Source organism: Oenanthe melanoleuca, chromosome 12 (assembly GCF_029582105.1).
Source record: "Oenanthe melanoleuca isolate GR-GAL-2019-014 chromosome 12, OMel1.0, whole genome shotgun sequence".
In the NCBI taxonomy this organism is placed as follows: Eukaryota; Metazoa; Chordata; class Aves; order Passeriformes; family Muscicapidae; genus Oenanthe; species Oenanthe melanoleuca.
Window position 1 is genome coordinate 13,452,598 of NC_079346.1, and position 17,765 is coordinate 13,470,362.

Below are 17,765 nucleotides of genomic sequence, written 5' to 3' on the forward strand. Positions count from 1 at the left end.
ATCTCCCAGAGAGAGAGCAGAGAAACTCAGAAAATCAAATGAAGAAAATCTGCTGGTGAAGTAGGAAAACGAGGACAACCTCCTAAGGGATTTCAAGATTTCCAAGAGAAGCATACAGACAGTGTTTCATCAAGAGTCACATGGCAACTAAAGAGTTTCAAATACTTCAACAGCATCCCACACAAACAAATAAAAAGCTAAAAATTACAAAGGAAGATAAAAAACAGATCGCAAAGCAAAAGTAAGACAGAAGTCACAGAGTGGGGAAAAGTCTACCCACAAAGTCATCCTGGATCTTGAACAAATTCTAGCTGGAAAACTGGGATGGTTCATGTAAGCAGCAAAAGAGAGGTTAACAACTTTCCATGTGAGATTAAAAAAACAGAAATCAAATATATTTGGGAAGATAAGTATGTGACTTCTGCTCCCTCTGAAATGAAGGCCCCAAGACCTTGCTCAAAAGTAAGAGAATAAAGTTATTTCATCTTTGAAATTTGTGACTTGGAACCCTCCAAAATGTTCTGGCCTACTCGATGGGTTACCACTGAAACACAACTTCATCTTCACAAAACTGAAGCACATTGTCCTCATCTGCAGGTAAAGACAGCTGTTTTATGTCTTGCTACAAAACCTGTCAAAAACCCACACAAATGCAAGTGAGAAGAAATCTGGTGACTTAGAGGACAAAGAGGATAAAATCAAATCACTCTGAATCCATAAGATAATGGATTAAGTAAAAAAAAAACAACCCCTAAACAATTTGAAAAGATATTGTAAAAGGCTTTCAAGTGTTGAAAGACACAGATAGAAAAAGTGTTCCAATTCAGCTGAGGTCACCTTCAGAGCACAGAGTAGAGTCAGTCCTCCTTCTTCACACAACCAATAATAAAATAGGAATTTTGTGACAAAAAGTTTTTGTCAGAGACAGATCAGCTGGGATTTTATTCAACTGACAAAGCAGAGGCCGTAATGGATGCCCATTTAAAAAGTTCTTACATGCAAAAGCCTCCACAACTTATGTTACATCCTCAGGGCTCCTGATGCAAGCCTGGCATCTGCTGCAAATTCAAGCACTTCAAAGCCATGGGATAAAGATTTGCACACAAAATATTTAGCCCAGTTGCTGAAGGGGTCCTCTGAAATCACACAGTGCCAGCACATAGTGCCATGAGTAAACAGAGGAGCTGGAAGAGGAAACAGCAGGAAAATTCTGTCTCCAACCAAAGAACCAAAAGGTATTTTACTTCTGCATATTGCAAAGGGAGGCAGCTACCAGTCAGATACTAAATACAACTTCACTCCAGTTTTCAAATACAATACCTGATGGAAAAGGTGTTGTTTTTAAAGAACTAGCATAACTTCTTGTTTGCTTTTGCTAAGAAAATTATATCCAGGATTTAAAATAGTGTGCTAGGGCTGAAATGGAATTCTGCTAGTTCAGGACTTTATTTTGGTAGTCTTGTAAATAACAATTTAGGAGTACTAAATTCCACAGAGTCATTGATATAATCTCCCTTCAGAAACAAAGTATGCCTCTAATTTTGAAATTCATAAAGTAAGTATAATCAATTATATTTTCTGAAACTTTGTCTAGAAGTAAAAGCAGTTTCAAACTATAGTAAGAAGGAAGTATTTTGTTCTTTAGAGAGCAGCAAACTAAGAAACAGCAGAATTGGCTGAATATACCACCCAAGGACTGGTGTGGAATTTAAGAGCATTTTTCCTGTAAAATGTCAGCCAGACTGATGGCTGGGGAAACACAAGGATGGCTGCCAAAGATGAGGAAAAGCTATTTCCTCTGGTAGGGAGCCAGTGCCTCTGACAAGCAGCAAATGGTGGGGAAAAATCCTGATGACACAGAACCACCCACCCCATGGTCACTTTGCACACATGCTCCGCAAGTAGGAAGGATATGAACTCCCAGCTTTCCAGAACCTCTTCTGACACTTGGAGAGTGATGCAGGTGCTCACCATTTGTCTATCAACAGCAGAGAGCCCTACATCCTGTTTGGATGTAGAATCATTGTAACTCTAAATTCAAGAAAAACTCCCTCATAAGCTTTCAGTAATAAACTGATGCAGCCCAGAAAAAAAAAACCAAATATTAAACTTCCTATGTATTTTCTGGAGCTGAAGCAAAAGTTTGCCTGAGATAGAATGAAGCTCAAGAAAAAGTACAAAAGAATATATAATCCTTGTATCATTTAATACAATTCTTTCAGCCACCATTATCAGCATCAAGTCAATTTCCTAGGTTTCATGCTATAATAAGTAAGTATTTTTATGGCATTAGAAAATACTAATCTACATACCAATAACCACTTTCATTTATCAAAAGGTTATGACCTGGTTTTGCACAGCTGCCTCTCCCATGCTATCAACCAGGTACAGGGTATGAATGTTTAGCTGCTTTTCACATGATACTCCTACAGAAAGTTCACTCTAATGCCATGGCCATTCCCTGACTCATTTACACAGTATGATCTCTCAAAGTACTATTACAAAAGAGATTTCACTGACCTATCTGAACAACTCTTCAAGTTTAACGCTAGTGTACCCTGATTTCAAATGAGATCATTTGGCATCAAGTTCTGTAAATTAACTGTATTGTACAGAAAAGCATTTTCTTTATCAATATCAAGTCTGATGGCCCCTGGGATGGAACTGAGTAGGCATCAGACGGGGAAAGTCAGCAACTTTTATTTTCTGTAGCAGGACTTGATATGAGCAGTTCGTTATCATTGCAAGCAACTTCCATTCTACACCAATCTATACACATAATATTTCACCAAACTCTGCAATTACCCATCTCTTCTCTAAATCAGACAGCACTGAGAGAATCTGTATCACATTTACAGGCTTCTGTAACTGTCTCCTGTGGGGGAAGGGGTGTTGGTCAACTATTTCTATACCCTTTTTAAGGGGGAACTACCAGAACTCTGAGCATTCACTACTGGCAGATTTGGAAATACACTCCAATATCCTTTCTGTTCTACAAAAGCAAAGGACAGATTATTTGTTTCACTGCAGAGGTGTTTTTAAGCAGACTAGTTCAACGCAAATAGCACTTTTGTCTCCTAAGCATTATAGGAACCCTAAGCTATTAATCCTCATACAACCTGTTTGAAATAGGCTTTAAAACACACCCTCGCTAAGAAAAGAAACTAGCAGCAGAACCACTGAAGAATATTTATATTTGAGATTCTGTCTCCTTCAAAATAACCAAAACAAAGCAAGCCACAACAGCCAATGATAACCAGGCTTTCACAGAGAACATGTGGTAACTAAAGCCTAGCAAACAAGCTGCACAAAATAACAGAAACCTTGAGAACACGCTTGCTTACTTTGCCAGGCAATGTTGTCCAGGCCATGTGCCATCTTCATTTTTCACTTCTATTAAAACAACCTAAAAGAGAGTGCAGGTAATAAAGGTAACTGCAAGTCTGTTATACATTCTGCAAAAGCATTAGCAAATCCCATCATCAATGTTTGCTCAAAGTACATAAAAGCAAGTGAAAAAATACACATCAGCAAAAGCACTACATGAAACAAGAGAGAGAAAAAGTTATGCCCCTTACCTGACCCTGACAGAGCCCTGCATCTTGCACTGTGCTATCCAGCTTGCTGAGCTGCTCGTAAGTGTTACTCATATACCTGTTCCATAGCCTGGTTTCCTTCTCAGCTGGGATATTGAATAGTTTTCTCATTTCTTTCTCGATGGTAGCTGTTCAGGAGAAAGAAAAAATACCAAAATTTCTAAAACATGAGTGCTTTTGAAAAAACACTAAGAAATTAATTCAGCAAGGAGGTACATCACTTATCCTTCAAGATCCTTCAAGTAGAAAACACACTATGGAAGTTGTAATTGCTCATATAGTTTGTCTTATATTGAATCTGAAAGAATGAAAAACTTCTGGTTTCAGTCATGTATTTGCCTGTCAAGCCCTCAAACCAATAACATGCAGAATGAGAACTTTCTACCCAAAGGCCGACTTCTCTGCATCTGAAAACAAAGGTTCAAATTTTCAGTAACTACTGCCAAGTTGCCCATAAAGATGCTGTGTTGGTTTTGCATGGCCTGGTCTTCGGTAGAGAGGGGGCCACAGAGGTGGCTCCTGTGGGAACCTGCTGGAAGCTTCCACCATGCCCAGCAAAGACAGTCCTTGATGGCTCTCAAGTTGTACATGCTGCTGGCCAATGCTGGGCCAATTAGAGAGAGTGGTAACACCTCTGTGATGACATATTTAAGAAGACAATCAAAATAAACTGCACACAGTTTATTTCAAGTCAGAGAAGACGACGAGGTGAGAACATGTGAGGGAAACTACATGGAGACACCAGGGTCAGTGGAGGAGGGGCAGGAGGTGCTCCAGGGCCAGAGCTGAGATTCCTCTGCAGGCTGTGGTGTGTCCCTGCAGCTCATGGGGATCCATGTGGGATGCAGAGATCCACCCACAGCCCATGGAGGAGATCCCCATGCTGGAGTGGGTGGATGTCTGGAGGGGGCTGTGATCCAGTGGGAGACCCAGTGGAGAGAGGGAGCCTGGTCCCAGGTTGGAGCAGCTTGTCCTTGGAGGACTGTGTCCTGTGGAAGAGTGACCTCACATCACAGCAGTTTTGGGAGGACTGTGTGCCCGTGGGAGAGGCTCACATTGCACCAGTTTTGGGAGGACTGCTGCTCGTGAGATTGGAACCACACTGGAGAAGTTCACAGAGAACTGTCTCACCACAGTGCAGCAGAGGAAGGAACTTCTCTCCTGGAGCAGAAGAAGAAAATCTCAGTGATTAACTGACCAAAACCCCCTGTGCCCAGTCTCCCCCTGTGCTGTCAATGGGAAGGAGGGAGGGGCAGGGGGATTTTTAAGAGCTTATTTTACTTCTCATTATCCTCCTCTGATTCTGTTAGCAATAAATTTACTTTGTACCTCTAAGTTGAGCTTGTTTTGCCCTTGCAGTATTTTCTCACGGTCCTTATCTCAACTCATGAACCCTTTGTTAATTTTTTTTCTCTCCTCACAGCTGTGGCAGGGGAGGGTGAGTGAGCAGTTCTCATGGGTGCCTGGCATTTGGCCAGTGTCAAACGATGACAGATGCTTTCTTCAGTTTAGTGATGTAGATACAGGACAGCTAACATTCAGCAATTTTACACGTGAAAAATATAGCAATGAGAGAGAGAAAAAAGTCAGATTTTCCTGCAATCTGGAAGTTCTGGAGGGCAAAGATTACGTCTTGAGACAGCCTCAGAGCACAGCTTAATCTATCAGAGAACTACTTACCAACAGTATCTGCCTTGCTGAAGTGGCAGCTGATGACATTGTCGGGATCACTGCTCTCGCACAGCTTCAGCTCCAGGAGATAAACCTCAACCTTATAGTGCTTCACAAACAGCCCGTACTCCACCACCTGCACACAAGGAGCAAAGCAACACAAAGCTGCAATCCTGAGCAGTCCCCTAAAGTACAGAGCTCTAAATATTGTGAGCCTCTTGGAGTACTGACAGTCGAGCCATAAACTGAACACTGACTCGCTCCCAGATTCAGTCACCGACTTGTTTGTGGGGTTTTGTTTGGTTTTAAAAACAGTGCAAAGTTCCAGAGGTCTATCAACACAGTTGAACTGACAATGTCAGCTAACTACTAATGAAAAATATTTGACAACACAAAGCATTCTATAAGAAAATTACCTTTTACCTCTAGACTTTGGCTAAGTTTTATAAAGCTGGAACACTGGAGCAAAAACTCTTCCATCAGAAGAGAGCAAACCAAAGCATTAACTATTTTTCTGCATGGTACACAGAATCTGCCTCATTACTGTCTCCTAGCAAGAAAAGAAAAGTACCTCTGAAGTTGTTTGGCTGACACTGCTTTATTTCAGAGCACTTTTCAGATCAATTTTGCATTTAAGAGAATATTCCAGTAGGTGCATTCACTCATGCCACCAGCTTCCAGCATATTTTTAAAAAAGCTTCCCTAAAACTGGACACCATTCTCCACTTACAGATCATAAAACACACCATGCCAGAAAGAAAAGCACTTCTCACAGGCCAGTTACGAGACAACTGCAATGTAACAGGAGGAGTAAGAAAAATAAAGAAAACCCTATACCTCAATTCTCTCCAGAGTGCTTGGCATCTACAAAGCCTCTGAAACTGAGACCATATTTCATTGAAAAAGCTGATATAATTTTTAAGAGTAACAGTGAGAGGCACTTGGACAATGACCTTAATTTGCTTTAACTTTAAGTCAGAAATGAATTGGTCAGGCAGTTGGACCAGATCATTAAGTCCCTTCCAAATGAAATATTCCATTATATTCACGTGACACCAGACGTGATATGATCTACACCTAACATTTTAAAAAAAAACTACCCAGTTTTAGAAAGAAACAAAGATTTAAGACCTAGACTAACAGTGACAATTCCACTAAATTATGCTTTCATCTTCTGAGGATTGTTGCTTTTACAAGGTTGTATTAGATATGCAAGGTGCTTTAAAGGTAAATAATTAACAAACACATTTGGAAATATCTTCAGTACTTTGCTGCTACAACAGAAAGTAAAGCTCCCTGTTTAAAAGCTACTTGACAGGCAGAGCAGACGTTTTTAAGAAAGAAAAGAAACCAAGTCAAAAGTTTTCAATTTATTTTTCAGAATAAATGTCACTAAACACAACTTCTGTTCTTCAGCAGAGTTATATTCAGAAACGAAAGTAACTCTTTCCAAGAATTTCCTGATCAGATCATTGTGCCTATTAGGATGGAGGAATAAGAGTCTCTAACCACCTGCAGATGTCTTTTAAACTGCATTTGACCAGCTTCCTTGCTCTCTGCCAAACTACAACTCAGGTCATGCCACTAGACAGCAATCTCAGCACAACTCAGCCACTGAGTAAGCACATCAATAAACCTTCCAGTAGGACTCTATAGATGACTGCCCAAAAATATGGCTTGAGACTATCAAAAGAAACCTCAACCACAAATAAATCTAGTCTAATCCTCCTGTACTTGGCTCCGATTATCAAACACAGAGATGGAAAAAATATTTTTAAAACCATAAAAATGCCTGAAAATTGCTTCCCAGATCCTACTTATATGGATATTTTAATGTATGAATTACAGTTGATCCATCTTTAGGAAAAGTCTTAAAGCATTCAAGGACCACAAGTTTAAGTGCTTGACTTTTAATGCTGTCTGGGGAATACTGTAACCAGATCCTGCCCACATTCTACTCAGGTGCAGCAGTGCAGCTTCTGTCTCTCACTGACCCACTGGATTTTTGTAAGAGGCTGTTATATCCCATAAACTTGCTATTCTGCTATATTTTAGCATCTTCTTAAATATAAAAATCCCTTTCAGTTACCAGATTAACAGAGCCTGACAGTTTCATAGCAATTCAAAACTTTAAAAATTTACTCTTAACTAGACCCAGAATAACCAGGCATGTTAGGTCTGTAAACCAGCACAAGCTCTACCCCCTTGGTTATTGCACCACTGAAAGCAGAATCAGATACCACAACAAAAGAAGGCTCATGCAGTTAGGCCCAAGTGTTTCCCCAATAGCTCCCAAATCTCTTGTCAAGTTTCAAATTTTTCAGCAAAGGGAGTGTGCAATAACATGCCAGGTTTTGTGAGAGCAATCAGCCAGTTCAGGAAGGAAAGTTCCCTCCCTTGGAGAGGCACTGATCAGCACCAGTTCTCCTTCTCAGCGCAGACTTGTAATTCCTCAAGACATTACATGTTTCTCTAAAACCACATCTCCTTCACGTGCTATTAATTGTTTTCTCCTCTCCTACTTCGTGCTTCCCTGGGAGTTCTGTCTATTCAGCTGAGTGAACTTGAGGTCACCTGGTGTCCTGAAGACATCAGAATTTCTTACTACATGCAATTTCTAGCCCGCACTGAATGACAACATTCCCGTACCACTGATCAGCACTTCCTGATCTTAGCTCCCTTTTGGTGCCACACTTTCCTAGGCCTTGCACACCTGGGAGTAACCCTTACTTACAACACAGTGCTGCTTAAACATAAGTGATGTTAATTCCATACATTATAACAACACTTGGTGTCGTGATTAGTCTTTTAACGAGCCCCACAGTCTGGCATTGTTCAATTTAGTCAGTACAACAGCCTAAGACTAAAATAAAAATTAAAAACCTTTTACCTACACACATTTAAAAAACAAACAAACGAAAGCCAACCAAAAAACAAACAAACAAAAAACCAGCAAAAACCAAAACAAAAAAACAACACTTGTCAATTTCACCTTCCAGAATAGATTAGATACTCAGAAAGCTTACATGACTGCATTTGTCAACCAAAAATATGACTTACCAGACAAAACCATATATCCATCCCTTTATAAAGATTTTAAAATCACACAATATTGGAAGAGAAAACAAGAATGACTTTAGACTCCAGAGGAAGCCCCTAATCCATCTGTACTAAAAGACTCATTCTGTCCTGGAAGATAAACAATTCTGAACAACAACTTACACTTGTCCACAAAGTATAAACTACTCCATGCAATATGAAAGCACTGTACTAGTCCAAAGAATCATAACCTCTGCAACGTTCAGGGCTCTTGCCTCAAATAAACCATCAACTCAGAACCCCTGAACAGTCAGGCTTTTTGGCTTAAATACAAGCAAGTTGCTCTTTCAGACAAGGCAAAAAGACTTAACATCACTATCTCCAAAGAGCTGCTGAGAATCCTGTCTTAGCTGACATCTGGTAAAATAAACCGCTTAAGTTTGACGGAGATCATTAGATGAAACCAGGAGGAGGAGAAGTTGATTCAGCCATACTTACCTTCCTCACAATAGGCTTCTGCCCGTCTATGCAGCCATACCACGCTACTAGTTTGTTCCAGGCTTCGGTGGGCACCAACACGTAATCCAGCTCATCAATGAGGTGCTCTTTTAAACTCTGAGTTTCTGGATCTAAAAGGCAGACAAACGGCAGAGAACAGAGCATCAAACAGCACCTTCTCTTCTCCCAACGCACTGCCAGGACACCAAGAAACAGCGGCGCTCCCAAGGAGGCAGAGCGCGGCCGGTGCCCCCACGCACAGGGCGGTGCGGCCGCGCGCCCTTTCCAGCACTCGGCTCGAAAGCGAAAGCAGCGCGGGGAAGCCGCCCGGCCGAGCCCGAGCGCGGCCCCGCTGCCCGCAGCACTCACCGCCGAACAGGCCCGAGTTGTCGATGGGCCCCGGGAACAGGCCCGCGTTGTCGACGGGGCCCGGGAAGAGGTTGGGATCGCCGGCGCCGAACATGTCCCAGCTGTCAAAGCCCACATACTTCTTCCACTGTTTGAACCACCGGCTCTCCACCAGGTACCTGCAACATACGGCACCGCCCGGCGCGGCCCCTCAGCGGCGGCGCGGCCCGGCCCGCAGGCCCCGCCGCCCGCAGGGGAGGGGGACGGGGAGGGAGGGGAGGCGCGAGTGTGCTCACCAGGACTCGCCGGGCCGGAGGGCCGTGGCCAGGAGCGGCCCCAGCTCCGCCCGCTGCTCGGCCGGGTCCGGCCGGGCCCGTTCCCCGCCGGCCGCGGCGGCCGCCGCCATGTCCATGCGCGAGACCCGGCGCGGGCGGAGGTCGGAGCGCGCGCGGGAGCGCGGGCGGGCACGCGCGGCCGAGTGGGAGGGGCCGGCCCCGCCCGCGCGCGCTCCGTGACCAGGTGGGCGGGGCCGCGCGCGCCATGGTAGCGGCCGCCATCTTGCAGCGGGGCCGTGAGGGCTGTGGCGGGTGGGGCTGTGCTGCGCTGAGCGTCCTTACGGGAACTGCAGGGAGAGCCCGGGGAGCAGGAGCCCTCAGCCCCGCGGGGATGGACCCTGTCCCCGAGGGCGCTTCGTGGTCGAGAGGGCTCCCGGGCCGGCCTCTTTAAGTCCTCAGATAAAAACACTTCTGCGAACACTCTGCTCCCTTCCGCGTCTGCAGCAGCACCAGCCCAGCCTTTTCCAAACCTGCTCGGGGTGGCTGCTGCCAGCCCACTGCTCCAGGCTCCAGACACCGTGTACTTACTTCACTTTCTCACCAAGAATCTCCTCCCTGAATTATGGCTCAGTGAAGATCGAGCCCAAGTTGAAACCTTTAGTTCTTCATAAAGACTTTATTTTTCTCAGGGCAGTCTCTGACTAAACAGGTGGCAGAACCATTTAGCTGGACTGTGGTTTCAGTTTTAGACGCTCCATTTTCTAACGTGGAGCACACTGGTGAGGGCGTTGGACTCCCGAGTTGTTACGGGAATAAACCGGAGAAGGAAGGGGTGAGTGTGACCGACCGGGAAGCGCTCAGGAGTTTGGGAATTGTATCGGGAGAGAGCTGCTCGAGGAGTTTTAGGCATTGATCCCTCGAGTAGCGTGTCCTGTGCTGTTCAGGGGCTTGTCCTTCAGAAGGGGGGGGGGGCCTTGGGAAAAAAATTTAAAATCTGCCTTAAACGGATGCACCAAAGAAATCCCTTTCTTATGTGAACAAAAAGGCAGGGTGATGTGGGGGTGCTGTGACTGTGCCTGGAGAGTTCTGGCAGCACCACGAGCAGGTGGGCTCTGCCAGCCAGGCACTGCTACAGCAACCAGGGTAACGCGATAAAAGCCTTTTATCTTCCTGACAGCAGGGCGGGTCCATTCAGTTTACACTGAAAGGACTATTTTCTCCTTCCAGTAAGAGCTGAGTGTTGTTCAGTTTTTCTCAGAGGGCAGGGCCCCTTCGGGCTCTAACACTCCCTATTATGGCAAGGCTGGGTGTGTTTTTAAAATGAGTCAGCTATTCTGAGATAGTACTTGTGTGCCTGACCTCACTCTGCTAATGAATTACTGACTCCTCATAGAAAGTGTGGTAAACAATTAAATGGTTTAATTCAGATCTTTCTGATTCAGTGCAAGAAAATTACATTGGTACAGTTTCACTGTAGACAGATGTGTCTGTGTTCTACTGTCTCTTCAAGCACTTTCCTTTCAGCCACTGACTTCTGCCCTGATCTCCAGCTCATCCCTATGGGTGTGAAAGTGTCACTGACAGCAGCAAAGCCCTCTCAAGTACTACAGGACTGGAGGCAGGTGTTCCCAGCCTGCCTTATGATGGCAGTGATCAAACACAGTGACCGAAAGCTGCCGAGCAGAAAGGGAATTTAAATAGCTGAAAGAACCTGGTACAGGCTGAGTAAGAAAGGTCTCAGACTCAGGCTGAGGGCACTTCTGTTGAGCAGACACTTCTGAACACCACACCTCATCAGCCAGGATTTCAGCAGACAGCCCAGGGGTTGGTGGGCAGAACACCAGGGAATCTGGGAGAGGGAGAGAGGGCCAGGAAGGATAATTTTTCTTGGAACTGGTTAACCCTCCTGACAGCTTCAAATATTTTAACTTGTTTAACATTTTAAACATTTTAATATTTTAACTTAAGGATTTAAGAAGTTGGTGGCAACTATCGGGGGAAGCTAAAGGGGAAAAGAAATAAAGCGCTTGTCCCAGTAGGGGACAAACATTTTCTAGGAAGAAGAGAATATATGAAACTTTGATGTGCAGAAGAATGGAAAAGCAGGAGCACTAAAAGAGGGATTAAGTGTTTGCAATTAAAGTGTTGTGTAGGAGTGGATATGTGACAGGAGATGTTGAAAGGACAACATCCTCAAGCCACAGAAGCAACCAATTGTGCTAAAGTAGTATTTATTTTAAGGTTTCCCTCTGAGTCAGTCTGTTTCTCGCTGGAATTACAGAAATTACAGAAATAGAACTGGGCTGGTTTATAATCCCTGAGGAATTGCCTGGGATTCTTCATGCCTCCCCTCAGCACAGAGCTGCTGCCTGTGGTGAAATGTTCACCTCCTCTCTCACAACACCAGCCAAGGTTTGGGTGTGAGATCCTGTGTGGGGACCATGCTCCACTGTCCCTGTCACTGCCAGAGAGCTCCAGCCAGTGCCCTTGTGCTGCAGCCCACTGGACCCCGGAGCCAGCTGCTCCAGGGAATGCTGAAACAAGACCAGGAACAACAAGGCTGGGCAGCTTTCAGCCACGCTGCAGAGTTCCTGCTGGTGCTTACATTGGGATTGTTTGTTTTCCTGCTGGCATGGCTAATTTTTGTCCTGGAATCATGTCACTGTCCTGCTTGTGGCACGCCTAGAGCTGTTCTGGAGCTGTTGCTTTGTTTTTCTGCTAGCACAGCCCCAGTGGTCAGAAGGTAAATTAATCCCTTGGATATAGGAACAGAATTAGCACGGTGCAAGGTGCTTTTGTGATCAGCAGGCTCGGTGAGAGACCCTTTTTGGCAGGATGGAATTGCAGCAGGTGTTGCTGTAGCTGTGGGCCTTGTCCAGAGCCAGAGGCTGACTAGGAACAGAGGAGGACCCACACAAATGGCTTGGGTTTGGTGAGTCAGGAATGAGGAAGTGCCACAGCTTAAATTTAGAAAGATTTTTCAGTGCCCTGAGTTTCTGCTGCTCATGACCCCTGTACTCTCTACCTATTTTGACATTCTGCATTAATGAGGGAAGTAGAACTAACTGAAAAAATAATCCCCTACACCATGCATCATCTGCTGCAAAGCTTACATAGCTGCTGAAAACATCCTGTTTTTTCTGTGAAGTTGTTCTGGGGTTTAAGAAATAGCCCGGTGAGGATTGTGCAATCTGAGTTCAAAGCTCAATGACTCAGGAGTAGCAGCAAGCAGGGTGGTGCTGGTTGGAGGATTTATCCAGTCTCTCTCAACCTTGAGTGATTCTTGGATATAGGTACAGTAACAAAGCAACTGTGAATTTGTGAAGTGGAAAGCTACAAACAAGAAAAAAAAACAACCCACCAAACCCTCAAATCCTGGGTGTTTTTATTATGAAAACAGTGCACTAATGTTTAAAAGCATTATGCCTTCCCTTAGAGAGCCCAAGTTTCTAGTCTGGTTTAGGACTCCTCAGTCCCAAGCCAAGTTTATACTCAGTGCTACAAGGCTTTGTGAGGAGTGGCTTGTAATGAAAATGTGCTCACAGAGCAATTTAAGGAGTGAAAATTTTCCTGTAGAAGGAGTTGAGCCACTGGGCAGAAGGATGGCAGGTGAAATTTGGCACAGGCTCATGATTTTCCACAGGAAACCAATCATAATTCCAGCCGTTTAACAGCAGCCTGTAAAACCAGGATTGCTGAGCAGGACCAGTATGTCAGAATTATTACTGAATCATAGAATCATTAAAATTGGGAAAGACATCTAAGATCATTGAGTACAATTGTAGCAACTTCTCATGAAGTACTTCTCAGCTCCATGGTTAGCAGGAGTAAAAAAATTGTTAGGGAAGAAGTGAAATGAAAATTTTTCCTGGCACATCTGCACTTGAGAGCATCATATACAATTCCTGTGCCCAAAAGGAATCAAGGACACTGAAGCAAAGCACAGTTTCCATGGGCCATGTGGTTGAATGGGGTGGTATTGCACTGGGAACATGAACAGACTGGTTTGTCACATGATTCCCTGCATCACGAGGTGCTGGGGATGCTTCAGGTCTCATGGAGAACTGGGCCAGCATGGGAGGATCTGTGTTGGGCCACCACTGATGCAAAATGGGCTAGAGCCAGTGAGGGGGCAGTGGCTCTGGGACAAGGGGAGGGACAGTGGGTGCTGCTCCTGGTCTAGGTCCCCGCAGGCTGCAGGATCGCTCAACTCCCTGCCCCAAAGGCTTTTAGCCTGTTGCTGTTAGCCACACTGAGAATACAGCCAGTGTAAAATCACCCCCTGGCCACATGTGCCAGTGTGTTCCCCGTGCAGGGAAGCCTTAAGGGAGGCCCAGTGAGCAGTGGGGCAAGGTCTGTCTGTTCCCTGCAGCCCTCCTGCTCTGCCGGGCTTGTTACACGTGGGGCAGGACTCAGTACTGATTCACAGCTTGCAGAGCTCATGCCCTCGGTTTAGTTCAGCCTGCCTGCACAGTCGTGCTCGAGTGCTCCAAGTCTGCCCTGTGAGCACCCACATAAGCTGATAAACAGGTAACAGACCCACCACGTTTTACCCAACTCACCCAGATTTATCAAGCCACAGCCTTAAAGAAAGTTAACATTTTTTATTCAGAGAATCACTGAGACAGCTGCTTGCCCTGGCATACCTTCTCAAACATTCCTGTGCAACTTTTGAAAACATCAAGTACACTTCAAGGATTTGGAAGATGCACCATCATAAGCAAAACCTGCACAAGACATTGGGATTTCTGCCAGAGCAGTAGCTCCCTGCAAGGGAGGTACGCAGCAAGGGGAAAGGGCAGGGAACTTTCTAGGCAACCTTCTGCAGAAGCAACTCAATGTCATCCTGGATCTTGATGGTCTCGAAACTTCGGCTGTAGCGTTTGAAGGGCACGCCATCGGGGCCAATGAGGAACTTCTCGAAGTTCCAGGCGATGTCGTTGCGGCAGACCGGGGACCAGATGATGTACTGCGGGTTGGTCATCAGCGAGGAGGGGTCGTCATGCGGGAAGGGCAGCGCCTCTTTCAGGAAGGTGAAGAGGGGGTGCGCGTTCTTCCCGTTCACCTCGCACTTCTCGAATAGGATGAAATTTGGCTTGTACCCGTTGCCAGGACGAACGTGCTCGAGCATGGGAAGGATCTCCTCGTTGGTGCAGTTTTCCTAAAGAAACAAAGGTAAACCCGCCCCGAGCAGAGCCCGTGAGAGCCCGGCCGGGACGGGGGCTCCTTCCCGCTCCCCGGCCCCGCCGCCCGCCCTACCTGGTGACCGAACTGGTTGCAGGGGAAGCCGAGGACCTGGAGCCCGCGGGGGCCGTAGCGCTGCTGCAGCTCATTGAGCTGCAGGAAGTCGCGCGTGGTCGTGCCTCAGAGCGACGCCACATTGGCCACCAGCAGCACCTTGCCCTGCAGCGAACCCAGGGACAGCGGCTCTGCCGCGCCCAGGGGTCGCGCCGACAGCCCCGCCAGCCCCGCCGCACGCCCGCCCGCAGCCGCCGCCATGGTGCGCACTGCCCGCAGAGAGGCCCGGTCCCGCCAACACCGCGCTCGGCCCGCCCCGACCCGCCCGGAGCCGCCTCCGACCCCTCCCCGAGCCACCGCCCGCCGCTCCCGAGCGCTGTCCCGCCCCGCCCCGCCCGCCGCTCCCCAGCGCTGTCCCTCCTGCCGCTCCCGAGCCCTGTCCCTCCCGCCGCCCGCCGCTCCCGAGCGCTGTCCCGCCCGGGCGTCGCCCCCCCAGGTCCGCCCGCCCCTCCCGCGCTTGGCGGGCCGCGGTGAGTCGGCCAGGCTGGCTCTGAAAGGCTCGAGGGGGTTCTATCAGTAAAAATGCACAGAGCGGGGTGGTTTTAAAACGCACGGCTAACGGGAAGTATCGCCGATTCTCGGAAGCGCGGCGGTAAAGCAGTAAAACACAGAGTGGTCCCAGCCTTGCTAGTGACACAGTCACTCGCGTCCAGGGGTGGCACAGAGTGGCAGCAAGGCTGCAGCATTCTCCGAGGACACCACTGCCAAGCATGTCTTTGGGGAGAGAAACACCTTCAGTTTGTGCATCAGGAAGAGGAACGGGAGGGGTTCAAGAAAGAGGGGCAACAATTCCCTTCTTCAGACTCCTATAATCTTTCCACGTCTTAGAGGCTGGTGAAGTCTACATACAGGGTTACAGTTTGGTATATCCTTACTAGATAAAGAGAAGTAGGCTCCTTCTTCAACTTCAGGGGTTGCTTTTCCCCATTCTTGACTTTTCCATCTCTTGCCTAACGGCTTCAGTCTGTTTGCAGGAGTGTTACATCATGCAGTATTGACTGCTCTGTTCCCCACAGCTTCAAGGCAGCCCTAAGTGAACTGGGCTGTTTCTTGTGCTCACACCAAGCAAGTGGCCCAGCTGTCCTTCCACAGGTCTTTGTGAACCACTGCCCTCCCCCAGAGCACCCTGTGAAGAGGCAGGTCGGGGTCAGCCTTGTGTCCATGGGTTGGGCCAACAGTGAATGTGGAGCAGCACAGGCCAGCAGGAACAAAGAGGTAGGGCCTCAGCTCCAGTGCAGCTCCCAGGGGGAAGCAGGGAGCCCCTGCTGAGGCTCCTGCCAGCATCTGCGCCAAGTGAGCTCTCTTCACAACAGCCCAAGGTCAGACAGCTGCTTATCAGCCCTGGCCCCCAGCCAAGGCAGCCTGGGCCCCGCCAGAGCGGGGGGATGCGCTCTGCCCCCCCTTGCTGTCTGCTCTCTTTCATGATTGGGAGCAGGGACTTGTCACGAAATGCCAGCTGTCACTAACAGGCACCACATAATGCTGCCTCTGCTTTGGGTGCCCAGGTGACTGCAGGATCTGGGGGGGGTGCTTTGAGCCACTCTTGGCACCTGCCCAAATGACTGGGAACTGGAATAGTTCCAGTTCCTGGCTGTGGCAGGTTTTGGGGACTTTCCTGATTATCTTGCATCTTTGGGGACCTGCAGTGTGTTGCAGCAGTGATGGCAGGAGCCATGTCAAGTGTCCTGAGAGAGATCGGTGCTAGAAAACGGCTGATGAGCAGAGGACACGTGATCCGTGTTTGCTCTTGAATAAGTTGATGGTTACAGTCACAGACTCCTCCTCACCCAGCCCTGGGCACAGTGAGCCGCCGTTCCTGAAGAGGAATTTCCCTTCAGGGTGACCTCCAGGGTGGGGCCACATCTCTGCTGCCACTTTTGACCTCAAACTGGCACATTCACTCCTCTGTCTGTCCCAGGGAATTACTCTGAAGTAGGGGAGTTTACTTCTGCGGCCCTGCCCTTTCCAGAGAAGCACAAGTTAGGGCTTTCCCTTCCTTGACGAGTGAGTTTAAGGGCACGGAAAGAACTTCCTTGTTGGCCCAGAGCTATGGCCTATGCCTGGGTACATTCTGTGCAGCCTACTCAGCTGGGATCCAGAAGAGTGCCAGAAACTCCAGGGGGACCAGATGGGTTCAGGGGACCCTTTTTGGGCTGTGTGACAAGTGACAGTTGCCCTACAAGGTCAAAATATTGCTGTTTAACAGTAACACAACAGCAGTGATGACTATCACAAAGGCCACAAAAACACACCTGGCCTCCTGCTTACATCTTGTCTCCACTCCTCCCTCCCCTGCCCAGGGGGCTGGCACTTGGCTCCTCGCTTTTTCCCTGCCTCTTCCACAGCTCCTGCCTGGATCACTCTTCATTAGTGCTGAGCTTTTATTTCCCAGGTCAGGTCTGGCCATCTGTGTTCTCAACTCGGTTTTATCCAGAGCAAATGTGGCTTCCAGAGGTGACAGATGTGGCAGAAACCCAGAGGGAGCCAGGCCACCAGCCCTCGAAGGCAGGAAAGCTGACTGATAACTGAGATGATGGTGTAGGTCAGCAAAAGCTTAGAGTCACACTGGGCTAACAGTCACTGCTGGGTTGAAGAACAGCAGATACACAGCCACAGGCTTTGAGGAACAGGCAACCTGACTCCAAACCCCTGTAAGAGCTGTGCTGTAATTGTGGCCATAGCAGACTGCAACCCCACACATCCCTGCAAGACTGAAAACCCCCAGATTTGCTCAACTGCAACATCCCCCCCGCAAAAAAGAGAACTACAAATTAAATCCTCCCTGGTAGCCACAGCTGCAGTTGAAAACTTCCTGCTCTGTTCCACCCAGTTACCTTGCAGGGGGAGGGCAAACACCCAGGAGAGGAAGGAGGGAAGGGTGGGGTGAGTGAGACCATTGGGCTTATCAGACAATTCACTCTGGATGTCTGTGGCTGAAGAGGAAGGACAAGGACCAGAGGTACAGAGCACTCCTATGGCTGGGTCTGTTTCTCCTTTGCTGCCGGAAAAACAATCAGGAATTGTCCAATAAAAAAAAAAA

General features: G+C 47.4%; 2 protein-coding genes across 3 annotated transcripts in view; both read right to left on the reverse strand.

Moving 5' to 3' along the window:
* USP4 (ubiquitin specific peptidase 4) overlaps positions 1 to 9,605 on the reverse strand; it is a 31,025-nt gene extending 21,420 nt beyond the window's left edge. For both annotated transcript variants that reach the window (XM_056501322.1, XM_056501319.1), the window contains exons 1-6: positions 9,449 to 9,605; positions 9,174 to 9,331; positions 8,805 to 8,935; positions 5,277 to 5,403; positions 3,579 to 3,724; positions 3,345 to 3,406 (exon numbers count right to left, since the gene is read on the reverse strand). In XM_056501322.1, coding sequence (XP_056357297.1) covers positions 3,345 to 3,406; positions 3,579 to 3,724; positions 5,277 to 5,403; positions 8,805 to 8,935; positions 9,174 to 9,331; positions 9,449 to 9,564 — 740 coding nt within the window. In that variant the 5' untranslated portion in view covers positions 9,565 to 9,605. The remainder of the gene's footprint in view (positions 1 to 3,344; positions 3,407 to 3,578; positions 3,725 to 5,276; positions 5,404 to 8,804; positions 8,936 to 9,173; positions 9,332 to 9,448) is intronic.
* A 4,411-nt stretch (positions 9,606 to 14,016) lies between these two features.
* GPX1 (glutathione peroxidase 1) lies at positions 14,017 to 15,022 on the reverse strand. The gene is made up of 2 exons (XM_056501324.1): positions 14,687 to 15,022; positions 14,017 to 14,588 (listed from the first exon to the last, which is right to left on the reverse strand). Exons 1-2 carry the CDS (start codon positions 14,924 to 14,926, stop codon positions 14,238 to 14,240), a joined length of 591 nt encoding a protein of 196 aa, XP_056357299.1. The 5' UTR covers positions 14,927 to 15,022; the 3' UTR covers positions 14,017 to 14,237.
* Positions 15,023 to 17,765: the final 2,743 nt, after the last annotated feature.